This window comes from Humulus lupulus, chromosome 8 (genome assembly GCF_963169125.1).
Source record: "Humulus lupulus chromosome 8, drHumLupu1.1, whole genome shotgun sequence".
NCBI classification, from domain to species: Eukaryota; Viridiplantae; Streptophyta; class Magnoliopsida; order Rosales; family Cannabaceae; genus Humulus; species Humulus lupulus.
Genome location: NC_084800.1, coordinates 86,524,338 through 86,544,210, shown reverse-complemented (window position 1 = coordinate 86,544,210; position 19,873 = coordinate 86,524,338). Strand labels below are relative to the sequence as shown.

The 19,873-nt window shown below is 34.7% G+C and overlaps 2 protein-coding genes and 1 pseudogene across 2 annotated transcripts; 1 reads left to right on the top strand and 2 right to left on the bottom strand.

Annotated features, from left to right (window-relative positions):
* Positions 1–1,467: 1,467 nt before the first annotated feature.
* LOC133798019 (DNA-directed RNA polymerase II subunit RPB7) lies at positions 1,468–9,107 on the top strand. The gene is made up of 7 exons (XM_062236188.1): positions 1,468–1,717; positions 2,634–2,776; positions 3,142–3,307; positions 3,405–3,455; positions 3,626–3,691; positions 3,801–3,869; positions 8,806–9,107. The coding sequence occupies exons 2-7, from the start codon at positions 2,661–2,663 to the stop codon at positions 8,866–8,868; spliced, it is 531 nt and encodes a 176-aa protein (XP_062092172.1). The 5' UTR covers positions 1,468–1,717; positions 2,634–2,660; the 3' UTR covers positions 8,869–9,107.
* A 616-nt stretch (positions 9,108–9,723) lies between these two features.
* Positions 9,724–11,789, bottom strand: LOC133795753 (uncharacterized; annotated as a pseudogene).
* Positions 11,790–12,340: 551 nt separating this feature from the next.
* Positions 12,341–13,255, bottom strand: LOC133795752 (glutathione S-transferase T3-like). The gene has a single exon (XM_062233207.1). The coding sequence runs from the start codon at positions 13,253–13,255 to the stop codon at positions 12,341–12,343; it is 915 nt and encodes a 304-aa protein (XP_062089191.1).
* Positions 13,256–19,873: the final 6,618 nt, after the last annotated feature.

Here is a 19,873-nt window from a genome sequence, read left to right as displayed (position 1 = left end):
AATCAAATTTGGAAGGGTGTGTTTGTCATTTGATTATTATTTTTTTTAGGTTATTTGATTTTTTATATTGTTTTTATATTACTAATTTTATATTAAATTTTTCTTTGGTTGTTTTGCAAAAAATTTTTGTAATATGAATTGTTTTTAAAATTATTATTTATTCATTATAAACATGTTTTTTTTTAAGATTGTACGTTTTTTTTTTTCAAATCCTGGGTAGGGTAACTAGTTACTTGAATGATCTTAAAAAAAAATCATAGAGCTAGGTTAAATAACATGCACCAGGAGGGGTAACCAGTTATCCTGAGATGAGTAACTTTCTACCATAAGAGGGGTGACGAGTTAGTCATATTAAATATGAAAAGAAACATCAAATTTGAAGGAAAAAATGGAAGAACACTTCATTAAAAATGGAAGAAGCAGTAACTATGATTTTAGTAACATAAGTAACTAGTTACCATAAAGAAACCATAAATATACAGACACCAGAACGTGAAAGTAACCAGTTACCCTCAGAAATATACACACAAAGAATGTGAAGGTAATTAGTTACCCATTCATGTTTTCATATTTTTATTAGTTTTTTTTCCAAATTTTGGTATTCCTATAAGTGTTACAGTAAAAAGAAAATGCTGAAAAAATTGATTTGATTTTTTTTTACATATATTGGAAAAAACTATAAAAAAATTACAATAATAAAAGATAATAAATAAAAAAAATAATAGAATAATTATGTAATGTTAAAATATATGTGTGAAAAAAAGAAATAGAATGAGAAAAGAATAAGTACAAAAATGAAAAAAAAAACACAAGAAATGATGAATGAAAAAAAATAGATGAATAAATAAGAATGAAAAGAAGTAGAAGAAAAATAATGGAAAAATGAAAAAAAAATATGAATAAAAAAATTGGTAGAAAAAAATGGAAGAAGAAAAAAAAAGCTCATATGTGTAAAAAAAGAAAAAAATGGAAGGAGAAATAATAAATACAAAAATAAAGAAAAAATAGAATGAAAAAAAAAACTGAAAAAATATGGAAAAAAAAAATACAAATGAAAGAAAAAAATAGATAACTGAATAAAACTGGAAAAAAAAAAGAACAATGAAAAATGGAAAAAAAAAATAAAGGAAAAAATTGGTAGAAAAAAAAAGGGGAAAAATGGAAGAAAAAAAAAAGAAAAAATAATAAAAAAATAATGGAAAAATATAAAAAAAATAAAATTATTGTCAAAATAAAAAAAAATATAACTATGATAAATAAAATGTGACATTTCCATATTTTAGTATATCCCCGTACTTTAATTTGTTTTTTAATAATTTTTACATATAAATTAAGAAAAGAATAACTATGTATCATTGCACATTAATAATATAAATACCATATTTTTTTGAAAAATTCCCATAAAGAAAAATCTCATCACATTTGGATCCCGTACAAAAGCCCAAACAAAAAATAGGGTTTCGTGACATTCTTCCTCCTTTTTCTCTACAACACAACTACCCACTAATCGACGCTCACGCATAACGTCCCGTGGCCTTCCCGCAAGAACCTCTCTTCTCTTTTGCTCTCATCGTTTTCACTTTCCGTCTCCCTCTCGCTCGCAAGTTGTATCACTCACGGCAGCACCTCATCTCCACTCTCCATCTCACTCATTGCAGCTCTGCTTCTTCTCTTTTGCAACTTTTCTCTTTGGCTGCTCAGCCTCAAAGATCTCACAGTAAGTTTCCTTCCCTCTTGAGCATAATAAATTATTGACCCAAATGACTCTAATTGAGTTCTTTGATGTAGTAGACGAGACCTGTTAGTTTCAAACCTGTTTATTATGGATTGTTTACTTTATTCAGGAAGTTTTAGTTTTTTGAAATTTGTCGTTTTACATTCTCTGGTCTTTTGAAATTTGTTTTGGTTTTTGATTCCCAATGATTAGAATAAGCAGACGGGCGGTCTGAACTGATGCCATGTTGATTGTCTGCATCTTCCAATTTTGGAATATCTCTGAGCCTATAATATACCGCTTATTTTATGTATAATTTTCAGTTTTATCGTTTAAACTAGTTTTGTGCTTATTTTCATTCACTTGCTATGATGAAGTTTGCTTTCTTATATGTCTGGACATATGAAATTCGTTAATGAACTGGTATGGCATCTTCTGAGCTTGTCTTGTGATTCTCTCTTCTCCCATTCCATTTTTTATTTGGCCTTATAATTCTTATGGCTAAACTTGAAGATGTTTTATGGCATGTGATTATAAGATATGCAATTACTGATGAATTTATATACACATGTAAGTTATTGTCCATTACTCCATTAGCCTAAATTTAACCCTCACCTTCTGTTTCTTGAAGCCCTTTCTTTCTCTCACTCAGCCGCTACTCTCTCTCTCTCTCTTGTTTTCTTGATATCCCTCTGTTAGTCTTGCTCATTGTTTTAAAATTCTTTCCCAATTTTCTTTTTGTTACTTCACGTGACTCCTCATTTATATTCGCTCTATTACTATTTCTATTTTGTTTTCATCATTTTTATTATTAATTTTATTGTGATTCCTTTTCTTAGTTTTTCTTTTATCTCTTAGATAAGATTTCTGCTGTTTTTTATTATTAATAATTGAATTTTTTTCCCATATTCTTTCTCAGTTGATAATATAAAAGAAAACAAAAAGAATGTTCTTCCACATTGTATTAGAGAGGAATATACAGCTTCATCCACGACACTTTGGTCGTAATCTGCGGGAGAATATCGTCTCCAAGCTGATGAAAGATGTCGAGGGAACTTGCAGGTGAGAAAAGATTACTTCTTTTTCTTTCTTTTGATTTGTTCGTTTCCCTAGGAGAACAAAATTAATGCTACCATTCTGTAATCCAAAAACCTAAAAGATACAATACATTTCAACCATCTAAAAAAGATTATGTAGTTGAATCAACTGGATATCCATATTTTGCCTTCTCAGTTCAAGTTCCACTTAATCCCATAGATGTTAGTCCTTGAAATATAAGTAGACCTTATTAATATTTTTCTTTCTAGACCAGTATCTATCATTGGATCTGAAATCTTGTCTTCACATCATTGTATAGTATCTCTCCCATTACATCTTTAGTACAATTTAAGAAAGAAAAATTTATTTTACTTTCTATTACTGTGAAGTGGACGGCATGGTTTTGTTGTGGCAATAACTGGAATTGAGGAAATCGGAAAAGGTCTTATCCGTGATGGTACAGGGTTTGTTACATTTCCAGTAAAGTATCAATGTGTAGTATTCAGACCATTCAAAGGAGAGATACTAGAAGCTGTTGTTAGCATGGTAAATAAGGTATGCATATTGTTAGCCGCCAAGATGTGCCATTAAATATTGTAAGTTTGTAATTTTCAAGGTCAAAATGAATGTACAATAACATCTGGAATTACAGATGGGATTTTTCGCCGAAGCTGGACCTGTTCAAATCTTTGTTTCAAACCATGTAAGTTCATTGCTCAATAGACTTTTTGTTGTCCATACAATTTATGTGCTTCTTTTTAATTTGTTATCATGTCCATACCCGTTTGAAAACATATAAGCATGTTGTATATCTATTGATATTAGAGTGTGTTATATCTACATGTAAGTGTATCTTCTTGTTGTGGATTGTAGTTGATACCAGATGATATGGAGTTCCAGTCTGGAGATATGCCCAATTACACTACTTCAGATGGATCAGTACGTATTTATGATACAAACTTGAATAGTTATTATCAAATTTACTTATGGATTATATGAATTTAATTGATCTCTTCGTGTACTTAACTCAGTGTCTTGGATCTTTCAGGTTAAGATTCAGAAAGATAGTGAAGTGAGATTAAAGATAATTGGAACAAGAGTTGATGCTACTGAAATTGTATGCTTTTTAACCTTTTTTTTCTTCCACTTGCCAGATCTGTTAATTATCTATTTTTTTTCTCAACTTTAGATATCATGAGACTAATTTCCATCTAGTGAGTTCAGTTTATCGTTTCTTTTAGTAAAAAAAACTAAAGAATGAATTTTTCTGTTGGTTTATCAAAGCTAGTGTTGGGATCAAGAACAGAAATCACCACAAAACAATTTGAATAGCACAATCAATGTTCGAAGATAATGATCACCAATCAGAACAATGATATAAACTGAAACTTAAAGAACAAAACAGAACAAAAGTAAGAACAGTACACAGAGATTTACGTGGTTTCCTAGTACCAAAAAAAGGTTTGGTACTAGACTAGTCCACGGGCAGCCTTCTCTCTTATTGATTCTTCTTGAAACTTGATTACAAGGAATACTACACTCACAACTCTCAACTTTTCAGAATTCTCTCTCAAAGTTTCTTACAAGAATTTATAATGTCAATCTCGGAATGAAAAAGAATTAACAACTAAAGTTATTTATAGCATAACAGCTTCTAACAATAAAACCAAGTTGTGAGCTAACTAACATAACTGACAACAACTAATAAAAAAAGTTGTTATAAACCGTTGTTGACTGGACCAATAACTCACAAATCTACACCTTGGTCCAGTAACTCATTCCAAAAAAATTTAGGCTGCACTTTGAAGCCCCGAGGGGCCTAATCTCCAATAAACTGAATGAGATCCAAGCAGTGAAAGAACTTACTGCTTGGTAGAACTTTAGTGATCATATCAGATGGATTATGATCAGTTGATACCTTTTCTATCAGCACTGATCCTCTAGAGATTATTTCCCTGACAAAATGAAGCTTTATGTCTACATGTTTAGTCCTCTCATGGTAGACCTGGTTTTTAGACAAGTGAATTGCACTTTGGTTGTCACAATGGACTGTGATAACTTGATCTTGTAACCTCAGTTCTCGAGCAATTCCTTCCAACCACAAAGCTTATTTTACAGCTTCACTAAGAGCAAAGTATTCTGCCTCTGTGGTAGATAGAGCTACTACCTTATCCAGTAAGAGACTTTCTTGTGTCTAAACACCATGCATAGTCTGAGTCCACAAAGCCTTCAATAGCAGCACTTTTGTTTCTCTCCTTAGCTCCACCATAGATCAAAACTCTGCCAAGTGATCCTTTAATGTACCTCATGATCCATTTCAAAGCTTGCCAGTAGGATCTGCCAGGTTTAGCCATAAATCTGCTAACAAGACTTACTGGGTATGCTATATCCGAACGAGTACACACCATAGCATATGGAATGCTATCCATATAAACCTGTTCATTGTGTGTACTAGGTGCTTGGTCCAAACTCAATTTAAACTGTTGAGATAGAGGAGTAATAACAGGTTGAGTTTGACATACCAAATCTGCTTAGAATCTTTTTTAGATAAGCCTCCTGAGACAAGTATAAAAGCTTCTTATTTCTGTCTCTCTTGATCTCAATTCCCAGAATTCTTTTGGCAGCACCTAAATCTTTCATTTCGAATTCCTTGCTAAGCTCAACTTTCACCTTTTGTATCTCATGCTTGCTGTACTAGTAAGTAGAATGTCATCAACATATAACAGTGATATAACAAAAACATTTTCAGCAAGAAATTTGAAATAAACACAATTACTATACTTGCTTCTCTGAAATTTGATTCGAGTCATAAACTCATAAAATCTCCTATTCCATTGCCTAGGAGATTGTTTCAAGCCATAAAGAGATTTATTCAACTTACATACAAAATCTTCTTTACCTCTGGCTTTGAATCCTTCAGGCTGTGCCATAAGTATAGTCTCATCAAGTTCACCATACAAGAATGCTGTTTTTACTTCCCTCATTCATAGCCTTAAGCCATTCAGACTTTTCATTGCTGGTTAAAGCAGCTTTGTAACTCTTAGGTTTGTCTTCTAAGACTTTACTTGCAGCTACTAATGAAAATGCAATTAAATCTGCATATACATACCTCTCAGGTGGTTTGATCTGCCTTCTAGTTTTGTCTCGAGCTAGCATGTAACTGTCATCATGTTGTTCATCATCAGCTTCATCCTCTTCAAGTAAACAGCTAGTGCTAGATTGATCTCCTTGAGTTATGTTACTAGTCTCCACCTCAAAACTGACCTTCTCTGAACTAGGATCAGAGTTTCCATCAGTAGCCTTGTTTTTGTAAGCCATCTTAGTCTCATTGAACACAACATCATGACTGATGATGCACTTCTTATAACCAGGTTCTAGACACCATAGTCTATAAGCCTTGACTCCTTCTGGATATCCTAGAAACATGCATTTAATTGCTCTAGGTTCCAATTTATCTTGCCTAATATGAGCATAGGCAATACAACCAAAAAAATTCAGTTTTTCCAAATTTGGAGGGTGACTTGTCCAAATTTCTTCAGGAGTTTTCATGTTTAGAGCTGTTGAGGGGCATCTATTTATTAGATACACTGCAGTGGTGACTGCTTCTGCCAAGAAAACTTTTGGTAACTTTGCACTCAAGAGCATACACCTAACTCTCTCCAATATGGTTCTATTGAATCTTTCTGCTAGACCATTTTACTGGAGAGTTCTAGGAACAGACTTGTGCCTTGCTATGCCATTTCTAGTACAAAAATCAGCGAACTGATCTGAGCATAATTCAAGCCCATTGTCAGTTCGAAACCTCTTCAGTTTTCGTTCTGTCTGATTTTCAATAAGAGTTCTCCAAATTTTGAAGTTCTCAAAAGATTCATCTTTGGTCTTCTGAATAAACACCCAAAGTTTCCTTGAGAAATCATCCACAGTGGTCATGAAGTACCTTGCTCCTGAATGAGGTGGAATTCTAGAAGGGCCCCAAAGATCAGCATGAACATAATCAAGAGTACCCTTTGTTCTTTGCTGTCCAACATTGAATCTAACTCTGCAAGCTTTACCAAATACAGTGTTCACAAAATCTCAGTTTCTCCACCTTGTTTCCACATAGTAGCTCTTGCTTCGCTAATTCAATAAGACCCTTTTCACTAACATGCCCCAGCCTCATGTGCCATAACTTGGTCTTTGACAATTTCTTTTCTGAAACTGTTGCTGCAGAACCAATTACTATGTCACCTTCAAGAGAATACAATCCATTCTTCTTTATTCCCCTCATAACAACCATGGAACCGTTAATTACCTTCAGCATTCCATTTTCACCCTTGAATACATGTCCTTTCTTATCTAATTCACCAAGGGAAACTAGATTTCTTTTAAGATCAGGTACATGCCTCACCTGAGTAAGTAACGTCTCAGTCCCATCATGAAATCTAAATCTCACAGATCCAATCCTAGTGATCTTGCAGGCTTGATTATTTCCAAGAAGCACTGATCCACATTCTTGATCATCAAACTCTTTGAATCAGGACCTATTTGGAGTCATGTGGAAAGAACAACCAGAATCCATTATCCATTCTGTCTCAGTTTTGTTGTTTGACACCATTAAAGCCTCTGAAGAATCATAGCCATCTTGAACAATAGCTGCATTTCACGAGTCATTGTTCCGGTCATATGATTAGAACCTCCCTTTTGCCTTTCTGGACAGAATCTTCGGGTGTGACCTTTTCTACAATGATAACCCCTGATGATAGGAACATTTCCTCCACCATTTCTGTTATTATTGTTGCTGCCATTTCTGTTATGAGATTTAGACCTCTTCCTGTCATGCCTACTGTCATTCCCTGAGTTTCTTCCTCGAACTATCAAGCCTTCCCCACTGGTAGAAGTTTTAGGCTCCTTTCTTTCATTCAACTCCTTCGAGGGTAAAGCAGCCTGCACTTCATCAAGAGACAAAGATTCTCTCCTAGACAGTAGTGTTTCTTTAAAGTGAGCATAAGCTTTAGGTAAAGAACACAACAATAACAAAGCTTGATCTTCATCATCAATAGTAACATCAATATTCCCTAAATCAAGAATCAGTTTATTAAACACATCTAGTTGTTCTTCAACAGTCTTATCTTCTTTCATCTTAAACGAATATAGAGCTTGTTTAAGATAGAGACGATTTACCAAAGATTTGGTCATGTACAAGCCTTCAAGCTTTGTCCAAACCCCTGCAGCAGATTTCTCCTTTGACAATTGACGAAGAACCTTGTCTCCAAGACTTAGAATAATTGCACTATGAGCCTGCTCAAGAAGTACTTTCTCATCCTTCTCCTCCATAGTCTTATCAAAATTTTCTTCGCCTTTGAGAGCTTCATCTTCCTTGCTGAACTAGGAGAGCTCGCATTTTCAATCGCCATAATCCAAAGTTGTTTTGTCTAGTGAATTTCTCAACTTCGTACTTTGCAGAAGCCATGAATGATCCACGCTCACCGCACCAATTTGTTGGGATCAAGAACAGAAATCACCACAAAAAAAGTTGAATAACACAATCAATGTTCGAAGATAATGATCGCCAATCAAGAACAGTGATATAAACTGAAAACTTGAAGAACAAAAGTAAGAACAGTACACAGATTTACTTGGTTTCCTAGTACCAAAAAAAAGGTTTGGTACTAGACTAGTCCACGGGCAGCCTTTTCTCTTATTGATTCTTCTTGAAACTTGATTACAAAGAATACTACACTCACAACTCTCAACTTTTCAGAATTCTCTCTCAAAGTTTCTTACAAGAATTTATAATGTCAATCTCGGAATGAAAAAGAGTTAACAACTAAAGCTATTTACAACATAACAGCTTCTAACAATAAAACCGAGCTGTGAGCTAACTAACATAACTGACAACAACTAATAAAAAAAATTGTTATAAATCGTTGTTGACTGGACCAATAACTCACAGCTAGGTCATTGGAGTTCCTAAAATTCACTCCAAAATGATTGCTTTTAAAATTATATCTGTAGTATTTAAAGTTTTAGGTTATCATGTTGCTCTTCTAATATATATTTTTTTTCTTCCACAGTTTTGCATTGGTACCATAAAGGACGACTTTTTGGGTGTGATAAACGATCCTTCGGCAACTTAGTGGGGTTCCTCATAAACCCAGAAAAAAATATAATTTAATCACCAATTCAAGTTGAATTACTAACACCAACTCTTTTTATTACTTAACACATTTGCTATAGTTGCTAGCATGTTAATATGAGAATGTAATTTTCTTATGTGCAAAAAATTGGCCTTTGATTAGGCCAAGTGTTGGTCACAATAATGAAAGACCTTTATTTAATGCATTAGTGATTAATATCATCATAAATATTTACATAATACGAGTAAGTGTTACTAATTTGCAGGTATTTTTTTTTAATCTAACCTATTGTATTTACCTTTGCTTAAAATAAAAGGTTTGTGGATTGATTGGTGGGAATTTGTTCGTCTAACTCGTCTAGTTGTTTTGTACACGTTATGTGAGGGCAGTGAGGCTATGATATTAGTCTAAAGTATTAACTTTTAGTAAAAACGAACATTGCAGCTATTTTTTATTATTATTATTATTGAGAAAAGCAATGTAGTTATTATATCTAGTGTTTTTAACAACTCTATTAAAGCATCTCCAATGCAAACTACCCCAATTATTGCCTAAAATGTCTAAATCAACTAAAAAATATAATTTTTTATTTTCTCTCATCTACGTCATTTTTGGCAACATATTTCTTAAAAATACTCCGATGCAAGCTACCGTAAAACTTGCCATCCATGGTCCGTACATATTATTATTTAATATATCATTTTATAATTATAAATATTATCATACTAAATTTTTTAAATTCATATATTAATAGAAATAAATAGTACATGATATTTAAATTAGATTAAATTTAAAAAAAAAACTTATAAAATGACATAATCGTAATTAATCAATTTAACATAATTAAAAAAAAAACTAATTAAAATGATTTTCAAATTTTGACCATATGTGTTCCACCAAGTGTGCTTGAAGATTGCGATGAATATTTCTATCACGAATTTCAGCATTTCTTTGCAGCATTGTCGGGAAGTCGGAAATAGGTCCATGCAATCTTCAACTGTTGGGGTGTCTGTAGGGCCGTCATCATAATGAAAATCAACCAAACTCTCATATGCATCTCTTTCATCCTCGACAATAATATTGTGCAATATGATGCATGCATGCATAATGTTGTCCCCAGTTTTCGAGCCATGTTAAATGTGACCTCGAAAACTGGATTCGCAGCGAATGAACTCGTACAGTTTGAAGTATGCTCAAGGATTAAATATCGAGCCTGCAAAACTGAGACGACCTCGATTGTGGTGACCTCGAAATATTTACGATCTCGAAAGGTAGCTTCCGAGACGCATCTATCTTCAGGAATGACCTTGGATCAGGGGTTTCGAGCCTGACGCGCATACGATCTCGAAAGACATGTGACCTCGGGAGATGTCGTTAGCTCGAACGATGATGTGAGACCTGGGAGAATAAAGCCTCGGAGATATATGATAATAACTTTGAATATCTACAAGTGTTATCCACAAGAGACGCAGTCTACATTTATTATTGTAAATCCCCTAGAATCGTGGAATATTATTTGATTAGTTATACGCCCCCTGGTGTTCAGGGGACGTTTCCTTTTATATTTGATTATAGGCATTTAAAGCCATTTATTTTATTTACACAAAAAGAGTAATTACCCAAAATATGTGGGATAGTATTCTGCAAACATTCTCTATAAATAGAGAGGTCATGCACCATTGTAAAGGACCAAAATTCTGAACCTTGAGAGAAAACTCTGAAGAATTCATGCTTAAGAATTTTCAGAGATAATCTTGAGTTTAATAACAGAGACTCGTGGACTAGGCAGATTTAACTGCTGAACCACGTAAAAATCGTGTTTTGTGTTGTTATATTTTAATTGGTCATTACTGTTTGTTGTTGACGTGCTCTCCTTTCATTGTTGACGAAAAACGGCGTCAACACATAATATCTTTGAGAACATCTCTTTGCCAAAAACGTGCTGGTCCTCGTACAATAGCAAAACGAGATTGAAGTACTCCAAATGCTCGCTCAACATCTTTACGTACCGCTTCTTGGCATTAAGCAAATAATTTTCTTTTCTCTCCTTGAGGTAGTGGGATAGTTTTAACAAATGTACCCCACTCTGGATAGATACCATCTGCTAGATAGTACCCCTTGTTGTATTGTGTGCCATTTATTGTAAACTCAAATCTTGGAGCTTGCCCTTGTAAGATTTCAGTGAATAATGGGGATTGATTTAACACGTTCAAATCATTATTGGATCCCGGAACACCAAAAAATGCATGCCATATCCAGAGATCTTGTGATGCAACTGCTTCAAGCATGATTGTTGGCCTGCCGTGATCACCTCGCGTGAATTGTCCTTTTCATGCAACTGGGCAATTTTTCCATTCCCAGTGCATACAATCAATGCTTCCCAACATGCCTGGAAAACCACACACCTCCCCTATTTGAAGTAAGCGACGAATGTCCCCAGCATTGGGCCGTCTTAAATATTCGGTCCCAAAAATTTCATTCACTCCTTGAACGAAATTGACTAGACATTCAATAGCGGTAGTTTCACCAATTCGAACATACTCATCAACATAATCGGCAGACGCTCCATATGCCAACATTCGCATAGCAGCGGTGCACTTTTGTAATGGCGAAAGCCCCCTTCTACCGACTGCATCAAACCTCGTATGGAAATACTCTGAATGATTTTCTAGAGCTTGCACTATGCGTAGGAATACATGTCTACGCATTCTAAATCTTCTTCGAAATTGATATTCTATATACACCGGTTCATCAGAAAAGTAGTCATCGAACAAACGTTGGTGTCCTTCTACATGACCTCTATCAGTGTGGGCTCTCTTTCTTCCTTGTCTTGTTGAGCTACCCCCATCCATGAGCGCTTTGAAATATTGATCATCATGATCGTCAATACACTCTGCAATTATGATATCCTCTAGACTCATATTTTCGTATGGATTCCGAGAATTTGGCTAATCCATTGTTGAACTTAGAGTATATCATATTTGGGAATGAAAGATGAATGAAAGAGTAAAATGAAGGATTGAATGGAGAGTTGAGTAAAAATAATATTGAAATTTGGTATTTATAGACATGGTAGCCGTTTAAATGTAGCCGTCAAAATATAGCCATTAAAATATAGCCCTTGAAATATAGCCGTTGAAATATAGCCGTTAAAATATAGCCGTTAAAATGTAGCAGTTGAAATATAATCGTTAAAATGTAGCCGTTGAAATATAGCCATTAAAATATAGCCGTTAAAATGTAGCCGTTAAAATATAGACGTTAAAATATAGCCGTTGAAATGTAGCCGTTAAAATATAGCCGTTAAAATGTAGCCGTTGAAATATAGCCGTTGAAATGTAGCCGTTAAAATATAGTCGTTAACATATAGCCGTTGAAATATAGCCGTTAAAATATAGCCGTTAACATAAAGGATAATTTATTTAAATAAAATAAAATACATAATAATGCGGTTGATAAAAATACATAGCAATTACAATTTCAGGATATTATTCTTTATATAAGTACACAAGTTTTCATGATCTTTCTTTTGTTCATGAGTCATATGCGACGTGTCCATGATGAGATAATCCATGTATTTTGTCATCCTATTATCTTCTGCCTCTTTCTCCTTTATCGTCTCCTCTTTCTCCTTTATCGCCACCACTTTCTCCAATGCAGATGCTTTCCGTTTACTAATCTCTATAAATCTAGCATGTGTGTCTTTTTTTTCCTTCCCTTTTCTCTTTGCTGCCTTTTGGCCAGTAGGGCGCACTTCACGTACTTCATCATCACTGATGTCTGCATTGGAAGAAGAAGTAAATGCCCCTGTATCTGACACCTTTGTTCTCTTACCACCTTTTGGTTGGTACATTGTATTCCATTTCAGCTCATCCTTTAACAATCTCCAACAGTCCACAAGCAGAAAATTTGAGTTGTTATTTTCAGATTTGTACAATTGATGTGTATTCTCAAGAATTTGCTCATCAGACCAACCACTGTGATGTGCTTGTTGTACTATTTTATAACACCCATTGAAACGCGCCACCTTTTGATTCATCTTGTTCCAATGATCTTTGCATTGCCTTCCAGTTCTTGCTTGCTCGCCTTTTTGGTTGGTGTTGTAGAATTCTGCAATCCGAGCCCAGAAATGTGTAGAAGTTTGGTCATTCCCCACAATGGCATCCTTAGATGTATTAAGACATCCACTTATCAGAAGTATAGTGGCTTCCTTGCTCCATTTGACTTTACATTTATGCCTTGATTCATCTTCATTGTGTAGAACTACATTTTCCAACCCTTCAACACTATGTTCAGGTTGGGTTTCAGAGACAGATGTCGATGATGTTTCACGATTCAAATCAATACTAGACTTTTCCATACTTGGCCTATAATTTCTTGAAACCATTTCGGGTTGGTGTAGGGAAGGCATATGAAATGCATATGGTAGTGAATTTGTTGGTGTGAAGAATGGAGCTTGTTGGGGTATCTCAATAGAGCCAAAATTTTGGTAAGGGTAAGAGGACATGGGATAATTTTGAGAATTTGGAAAACTTTGGTTAAATTGATAATATTAAAAATTTGGATTTTGAGGATTAGTAGAAGGAGTATTTTGAAAATTTTGATTGAAATGAGAATATTGAAAATTTGGATTTTGGGGATTGGTATGTGGAGAAAATGATGAATTTTGAAAATTTAGATTTTGGGAGTTGGTATTTGGAGAGTTTGGAAAATTTTGAGAATTTTGGGAATCCATTGGTAAAAAAAATAAATTTTGTGATATTGATAATTTGGAAGAAAAATGTATGAAATGGTGTGAAAATTGAATGAAATAGATGAGTATTTATAGAAGAATTTTTTTTAATATATTATCGTTTTTTACACCAACAGTAACATTTTCCTATATATAATATATATATGTATAATTAAAAAAAAATTAATAATAATAAAGATAGCACCGTTGCCTCTGTGAGGCAACGACTCCTTTATAATTGATAAGCTACTTTCCACTCCAATGATAAGCAATCAATATATTCGGTAGCCTGTCAGAGGGCTAATCAGGAGGCCACCAACATTGGAGCTGGCCTTATATATCAAAGCTATTCTCATATTTCTATTTATAAAATTCCAAACTGAAGTTATACATTTTTAAATGGTAAAGTACTTATTTTCGTGACAATGAAATCAAATGAATTAAAAAAGATGTGCAAACAGTTTATACGACTATGGTTTTGTATGTTGATACAACAATACTTTATCGAGCCTAGGAGTTACTACTTTTAATACCAAACACTCAGTTTCGATTTGAAAATTGTAGAATTGAAATTGGTTGTATATTTGAAGTAAATCGACCAAAAATTAAATTTGAGCATATAAATAGCTTTTTTTTTTTTTTGCTATTACTAATTCATAATAAATTTGTTCGATCTGAAAAAAGAAAGAGTATGTGCCCACCATTGTACCGAGTAAATCATAAATTTATTATAGTAGGTTTGGATTTAATTTAAACTTTTTTTTCTAAACCCAAACTTGTTAAGAAAATGAATACTATATTTAGATATTCCTATATTAAGAGTTATTAATATAGCTTTACTAAAATAAGGAAAGGCTTATATTAATTAGTATATATAAGACGACTAAAAAAAATGTGTGGTTTATATGGTTTAGAAAAACCTATAAATTAGTTTTATGTATTCATTCTCATATATCCCAAAAACAAAAAGAAGAAAAGCTTAGAGAGAGAAAAGCTTTTGAGAGAATTTTTGTGAGAAAAAAATTCTTGGGTATAATTGGGGTGTGGGTTGTGAGAAGTGTTGTAAACACTTTGTGTATTTTTTGTTTCTCAATTTCAGTAAAAGAATTGCAGCAGATTTAGACATTTTTTGCGTGTGTGTTATTTCCGCTATTCTTTTTATTCTCACTAATCTGATTCATAAAAAAATTAGCGTAAGTTTTCCTAACAACTGGTATCAGAGCTTTGGTTAGAAATTCTACCAGAAAGTCAGATTTGAATGGGAGCAATGGCTGCAGATGAAGGAAAGGTGAAACTCGAGAAGTTCGATGGCGCAGATTTTGGATTTTGGATTTTGGAAGATGCAAATCAAAGACTACCTATACCAGAAAAAGCTTTATCAACCTCTCTCAGAAAAGAAGCCAGAGGGTATGAAAGATGAAGAATGGAATCTTCTCGATAGACAAGCCCTCGGAGTTATTCGATTGACGTTGTCTCGCAATGTTGCTTTCAATATAGCAAAGGAAAAGACCACAACGGGTCTTATGGCAGCACTCTCTAATATGTATGAGAAGCCATCAGCCTCAAACAAAGTTCATTTGATGAGGCGATTATTCAAATTGCGGATGACGGAAGGCTCATCGGTAGCTCAACATCTAAATGAACTCAACACCGTCACAACCCAATTGAGTTCAGTTGGAATTGAGTTTGATGAAGAAGTACGAGCATTAATACTTTTGTCTTCTTTACCAGACAGCTGGAATGCTACAGTCACAGCTATGAGTAGCTCATCAGGAAGCAATAAGTTAAAATTTGATGATGTTCGTGATCTAGTTCTCAGTGAAGAGATCCGACGGAGAGAGTCGGGTGAATCATCAACCTCTTCAGTATTACATACAGAGTCAAGAGGGAGAAATTCAACTAGAGGGAATGGCCATGGAAGATCGAACTATCGAGGTAAATCCAGAGATAGGAGGTCCAAATCTAGGAATCCCAATAATTCCCAGAGCTCGAAGACCATCGAGTGTTGGAATTGCGGTAAGATTGGACACTACAAAAATCAGTGCAAGAATGCACCGAAAAGCCAAGATGGGAAGGCAGAAGCAAATGTTACTTCTACCTCAGAGGGTGATGATGCGTTGATATGCTCTCTAGAGAGCAAGGAAGAATCTTGGGTGTTAGATTCTGGAGCATCATTCCACGCTACTTCAAAGAAAGAATTCTTTGAGAGGTATGTCCCTGGAAACCTTGGAAAGGTATACCTTGGTGATGACCAACCTTGTGATATTGTTGGTAAAGGTGTAGTGAAGATTAAGTTAAATGGGTCTGTTTGGGAGCTGAAGGATGTCAGACATATTCCCGACCTAAGAAAAAACTTGATCTCAGTAGGGCAGTTGACTAGTGAAGGCTACACTACAAACTTCCATGGTGATAATTGGAAGATTTCAAAAGGTGCAATGACGATTGCTCACGGCAAAAAGAGTGGTACTCTTTACATGACAGTAGGGGCGTGTTGTTCAATTGCAGTTGCAATAGGAAATGAAAATCCCAATATGTGGCACCAGAGACTAGGCCACATGAGTGAGAAGGGGATGAAGCTTATGCATTCGAAGGGGAAACTTCCAAGTCTACAGTCAATTGAGTTAGATATGTGCGAAGATTGCATACTTGGAAAGCAAAAGAGGGTCAGCTTTCAAACAAGTGGCAGAACCCCAAAGAAGGAAAGGTTAGAGCTGGTTCACTCTGATGTTTGGGGACCAATGACCACTTCATCCATTGGTGGGAAACACTACTTCGTGACTTTTATCGATGATCACTCTCGGAAGGTATGGATTTACTTTCTGAAGCATAAGTCTGAAGTGTTTGAGGCTTTCAAGAGATGGAAAGCTATGGTTAAAAATGAGACAGGTCTGAAGATTAAAAAGCTCAGAACTGACAATGGTGGTGAATATGAAGACAACATATTCAAGAAGTTTTGTTATGAGCACGGAATCAGAATGGAGAGAACTGTGCCAGGCACACCTCAACATAATGGTGTAGCTGAGCGTATGAACTGAACATTGACAGAAAGAGCGAGAAGCATGCGTATACAGTCAGGTTTACCAAAGCAGTTCTGGGCAGAAGCAGTCAACACAGCAGCTTACTTGATTAATCGAGGCCCATCAAGTCCACTAGAGCACAGAATACCAGAGGAGGTATGGAGTGGAAAAGAGATAAACCTATCACATCTAAAAGTTTTTGGTTGTATAGCTTATGTGCATATTAGTGATCAAGGTAGGAATAAGCTTGATCCTAAATCTAAGAAATGCACTTTCATTGGCTATGGCGGGGATGAGTTTGGCTACCGTATTTGGGATGATGAAAACAAAAAGGTCATTCGTAGTAGAGATGTAATTTTCAACGAAAGAGTGATGTACAAGGACAGACACAAAATTGACACTATTGACTCAGAGCATAGTGGGCCAATATTTGTAGATGGAGATTATGACCCAGATAGTTCTGTGACAGAGTCGATTGAGACAAGTCCTCAGGGAGAGAAACTTGTTGGACAAAGCGGTACACAACAGTCTAGCACAACGCTACCTTCTACTCCAGGTCCTGTGTTGAGAAGGTCTTCTCGGCCTCATGTGCCTAACAGAAGATATATGAACTATTTGTTGTTGACTGATGAAGGAGAGCCTGAATGCTATGATGAAGCATGTCAGACTTGTGATGCAAGCAAGTGGGAGCTTTCCATGAAAGACGAGATGCAGTCTTTGATTTCCAACCAGACATGGGAACTAGCTGAGTTACCCATGGGTAAGAAGGCACTTCACAACAAATGGGTGTACCGGGTGAAGAAAGAACATGATGGCTCTAAGAGATATAAAGCTCGATTAGTAGTCAAAGGATTTCAGCAGAAGGAAGGAGTTGACTATACTGAGATTTTTGCTCCTGTTGTGAAGCTCAATACTATTAGATCAGTGTTGAGTATTGTTGCCATTAAAAATCTTCATCTTGAACAGTTAGACGTAAAGACTGCATTTCTTCACGGAGACTTGGATGAGGAGATATACATGCATCAACCAGAAGGTTTTTCAGAGAATGGGAAGAAGAATATGGTATGCAAACTTAAGAAGAGTTTGTATGGCCTAAAACAAGCCCCAAGGCAGTGGTACAAAAAGTTTGACAGTTTTATGCACAAGGAAGACTTCCAGAAGTGCAACGCTAATCACTGCTGCTATTTCAAAAGATATAGGTCCAGCTATATCATTTTGCTACTTTATGTTGAAGATATGTTAGTAGCAGGTCCAGATATGGATGATATCAGAAGGTTGAAGCAGCAATTGTCAAAAAAGTTTGACATGAAGGACTTAGGTCCAGCAAAGAAGATTCTTGGAATGCAAATCACAAGAGATAAGCATAGAGGGATTTTGCAGTTATCTCAATCAGAGTACATCAAACGTGTTTTGCAGAGGTTCAACATGGGCGATGCCAAGCCAGTCAGTACAGCGTTGGCAAGTCATTTTCGCCTATCCAAGGGTCAGTCCCCTGAGACAGAGGAAGCCAGAGATTTCATGGCTAAGATTCCTTATGCCTCAGCTATTGGGAGTTTGATGTATGTGATGGTTTGTACAAGACTAGATATTGGACATGCAGTGGGAGTTGTTAGCAGGTTTATGTCAAATCCAGGAAAAGCTCAATGGGAAGCAGTGAAGTGGATTTTGAGGTATCTACGAGGCACCACAGATAAGTGTTTGTACTTTGGAAAAGGTGAATTAAAAGTACAAGGCTATGTAGATGCAGACTTCGGAGGTGAAGTCGATCACCGGAAAAGCACCACGGGTTATATATTCACTGTTGGAAATATAGCTGTTAGTTGGATGTCTCAAATGCAAAAGATTGTAGCTTTATCCACTACAGAGGCTGAGTATGTAGCAGTGACTGAAGCCAGTAAAGAGATGATATGGCTTCAAGGTTTGTTAACTGAGCTAGGATTCAAGCAAGAGAATAATGTTTTGCATAGTGATAGTCAGAGTGCGATCCACTTGGCAAAGAATTCAGCATTTCATTCTAGAACCAAGCATATTGGATTTCGTTATCATTTCATCAGATCTTTATTGGAAGATGAAGTGTTAATACTGGAGAAGATCCAAGGAAGTAAGAATCCAGCAGATATGTTGACAAAGACAGTGACGATTGAGAAACTGAAGTTGTGTTCAACTTTAGTTGGCCTGCAAGAGTAATAAAAACGAAAAGCTATGCTGCATAGAGTAAAGTGTGAAGACAGATTGAAATCAGTCTTCAAGTGGGAGATTGTTAAGAAAATGAATACTATATTTAGATATTCCTATATTAAGAGTTATTAATATAGCTTTACTAAAATAAGGAAAGACTTATATTAATTAGTATATATAGGACGACTAAAAAAAATGTGTTGTTTATATGGTTTAGAAAAACCTATAAATTAGTTTTATGTATTCATTCTCATATATCCCAAAAACAAAAAGAAGAAAAGCTTAGAGAGAGAAAAACTTTTGAGAGAATTTGTGTGAGAAAAAAATTCTTGGGTATAATTGGGGTGTGGGTTGTGAGAAGTGTTGTAAACACTTTGTATATTTTTTGTTTCTCAATTTCAGTAAAAGAATTGCAGCAGATTTAGACATTTTTTGCGTGTGTGTTATTTTCGCTATTATTTTTATTCTCACTAATCTGATTCATAAGAAAATTAGCGTAATTTTTCCTAACAAAACTAACCATTGTTACTAATAATAATAATAAAATAAAAAACTGACCATGACATTCAGTAATGACATGCCTCAAAAAAATTATTTCGATACGATAGGTGATGAAGTAGTGGAGGCTAGAGGGTAGGCTTGCTTATTTATTTTTTCATTCCCCCAATATCACAACATATCAAAAAGCCAAATAGAAGGCTATTCAGTTCATTAGTGGAAAAAGTTTTCCAACTTAATATTAAAATTTGAATAATGTTTTTTTTAAATATTCTTATTTAAAATTTATTAATTAGTTATTTATAATTAAAACAATTAAAATGAAAAATAAATTCAAACTTAGAATTGAAAAAAAAAATTGATATCATTACATAACATAGTTGTAATTTAATAAATTTAAAAAAAAAATCAAACTAGTATATATTTATAAATGTAAATAAAAATAGTTTTATGTTTATCAATGAAGCGACATATCGTCAATTTGTAAGGAAAAAATGATTTGGCTGGTGGCATAAAATGATATTTAATAATGAAAATCACCAAGCACATTGATGATAATTTTTTTAAAAATATAAAATAA